Source organism: Tupaia chinensis, unplaced genomic scaffold (assembly GCF_000334495.1).
Source record: "Tupaia chinensis unplaced genomic scaffold, TupChi_1.0 Scaffold000332_1, whole genome shotgun sequence".
NCBI lineage: Eukaryota > Metazoa > Chordata > Mammalia > Scandentia > Tupaiidae > Tupaia > Tupaia belangeri.
The window spans coordinates 222,253-224,308 of NW_006159826.1; the positions used below are offsets into that span (position 1 = coordinate 222,253).

General features: G+C 62.1%; 1 protein-coding gene across 2 annotated transcripts in view; it reads right to left on the reverse strand.

The window, feature by feature from the left end:
* The window catches only part of CAPN10 (calpain 10), a 13,379-nt gene that overhangs the window by 10,122 nt on the left and 1,201 nt on the right, over positions 1–2,056 (reverse strand). For both annotated transcript variants that reach the window (XM_006151918.3, XM_006151917.3), the window contains exon 2: positions 258–389. In XM_006151918.3, coding sequence (XP_006151980.1) covers positions 258–389 — 132 coding nt within the window. The remainder of the gene's footprint in view (positions 1–257; positions 390–2,056) is intronic.

A 2,056-nucleotide genomic window follows, 5' to 3' on the forward strand; every position in this document is an offset into this window, starting at 1 on the left:
GGGCGAGGGGGGCAGCCCCTGCCTCCAAGCCAAGACCCTTCCTCTGGCAGGACAGGGACAGAGCGGGTCTTTGGTCTCTGGCTTAGAGCCTTACACTTCTCCCTGAGCACCCTGGCGGCCACAGCATGGTGCCCACATAGCACCAGCCAGCTGCAGCCGATCCGCTTCAGAAGAGCGGCCACTGCTCGGGGGGACTGGGGAGGGGCGGGGCAGTGAAACGGAGACTTGACAGGGCAGAGACGGGTGAAGGGGCGTACCTGCTCCAGGAGGTGGCGGTGCTTCTGCAGGGCGGCACAGGCACACAGAAGCCAGCAGTCCCCCAGCAGCCCTTGCTTCACTCGTCCTTCCTGCGGGTCATCTGGAAACAGCCGGGGCTCGGCGCAGATCTCCTGAAATAAAGGGGTTGTCCACGGTGAGGTGGCGCCTGGCCGCTGCCGCTCCAACGGGAGCACATGATCCGGTGCCCGGGGTCGGAGCTTCTCCAACCAGGGGAGCTGTGCAGGAGGGGAGCGGGAGCCCTGGCTGGCTTCCTTCAGCCCCAGTCAGCTTCACTCCTGGGCTGCCTGCCTCTGTCCACCTTCCCCCGGCACGGCCCCCAGCCCTGCGTGAACCCGACCACGGCTCTTCTCCGCACGGCTTGTGTCAGCTTAGAAAACCTCATGTCGGCCTGTCGTGGGGAAGTCCAGCAGGTCCCCGGCTGCAGGCAATGCCACTGCTCCTCGCGGGCTCCACTTCCGCGTGCTCAGATCACATGATGCGTCCCGTCTCCCTCTCTTCTCACACCCGCACCCAGCTGCCCTGGCCCCCGCGCTACCAGAAGGCACTGGACCTCATCCCCCTCCTGCTGCCTCGGGGCCCGGGCTCCATGCACCCTGGCATCCCCCATCCTCGCGCAGACCCCAGCATGAAGGGAGGAGAGAGAACCTCCGTCTTCTCTCAGATGGCACCCCTCAGCACCATGGTCCCCTCCAGACCTCCTGTCACTGACACCTTCTCGAAAGGGCCACTGCCCCTCCTTCCTGCTTCCCTGCACTCTCATCGTGGGCCCCTCTAGCTTCTGAGCCAATTGTGCCCCAAAACTGGCCCCACTGACACCATGCTGTCCACTCAAAGGTGCTCTTTCGCCCACGGCTTCTCCAACTACTTGGCAGCGTCTGGAACAGCTGGCTACCCCACCCTGAAGGGCACGGAGGCCCCTCTGGCCCGCTGTCCTCTCTCCTCACTGCCCACCCTCCACATGTCTACCTGTCAGGGCGCCTGTGTGACCACACGCAGAGTTGTCTCAGTCCTGAGCTCCTTCCCTACCTGACACTCGCTCCAGACACTCGGCCAGACCCTGGGCCTGTCCCACCCAGAGGGCTGTGGCCAACTAACTCTGGTTCTCAAGGGCTGAGACCATCGTGCCTCCATTTTTTCTGCTCCTGCTGGGACTGCTCAGGACAACGACCCCATCAGCCCAGCCAGACTGACTTGGGAGCTGAGGGGCCAAACTCGCTCTCAGCCCTGACCCAGTCCCTTCAGTCCCTTGCAAAGCCTCCATGTGCTTCAGGACAATGTGGAGCCACCAGCTCAGGACGGAAGCACCAGGGCAGTGTAAGGACCCCTCACTAACTACGTGTGGGATCAGAGTGGCTTGTCTCTTTTCTTGCTTTTATAAACCACCTTCAGATGGCTCTCCAGCCCCCAGAGGAATGCCTCTAGGCCACATCTTCCTGCGCCCCCCCCCCCCCCCACCCCCCCCCACGCCCCCCCCCCCCCCATCACCTGCCTGACAGCTCCACCTGAACCTCCCAGAGCAAAGCTAGCAAAGCTCAACTCCAGATCTGCTCCAGGTTCTGCCCCGGGGCCACGGACCACACAGTTGCTCAGGCCAAAAATCATTTTTGATTCCTCCTTCATTCTTACCCTTTACTTCAGTTGGTCACTGACGCCTATAATTCCCTCCAAAGCATTTCTCAATCCATCTGCTCTGATTCCATGCACCAAGAGCTGTCATGCAAACGTGAACCCCCTTCGCCCTTCTCCAGGACCAGTGCAAAGGCCACTTGCATTCCTG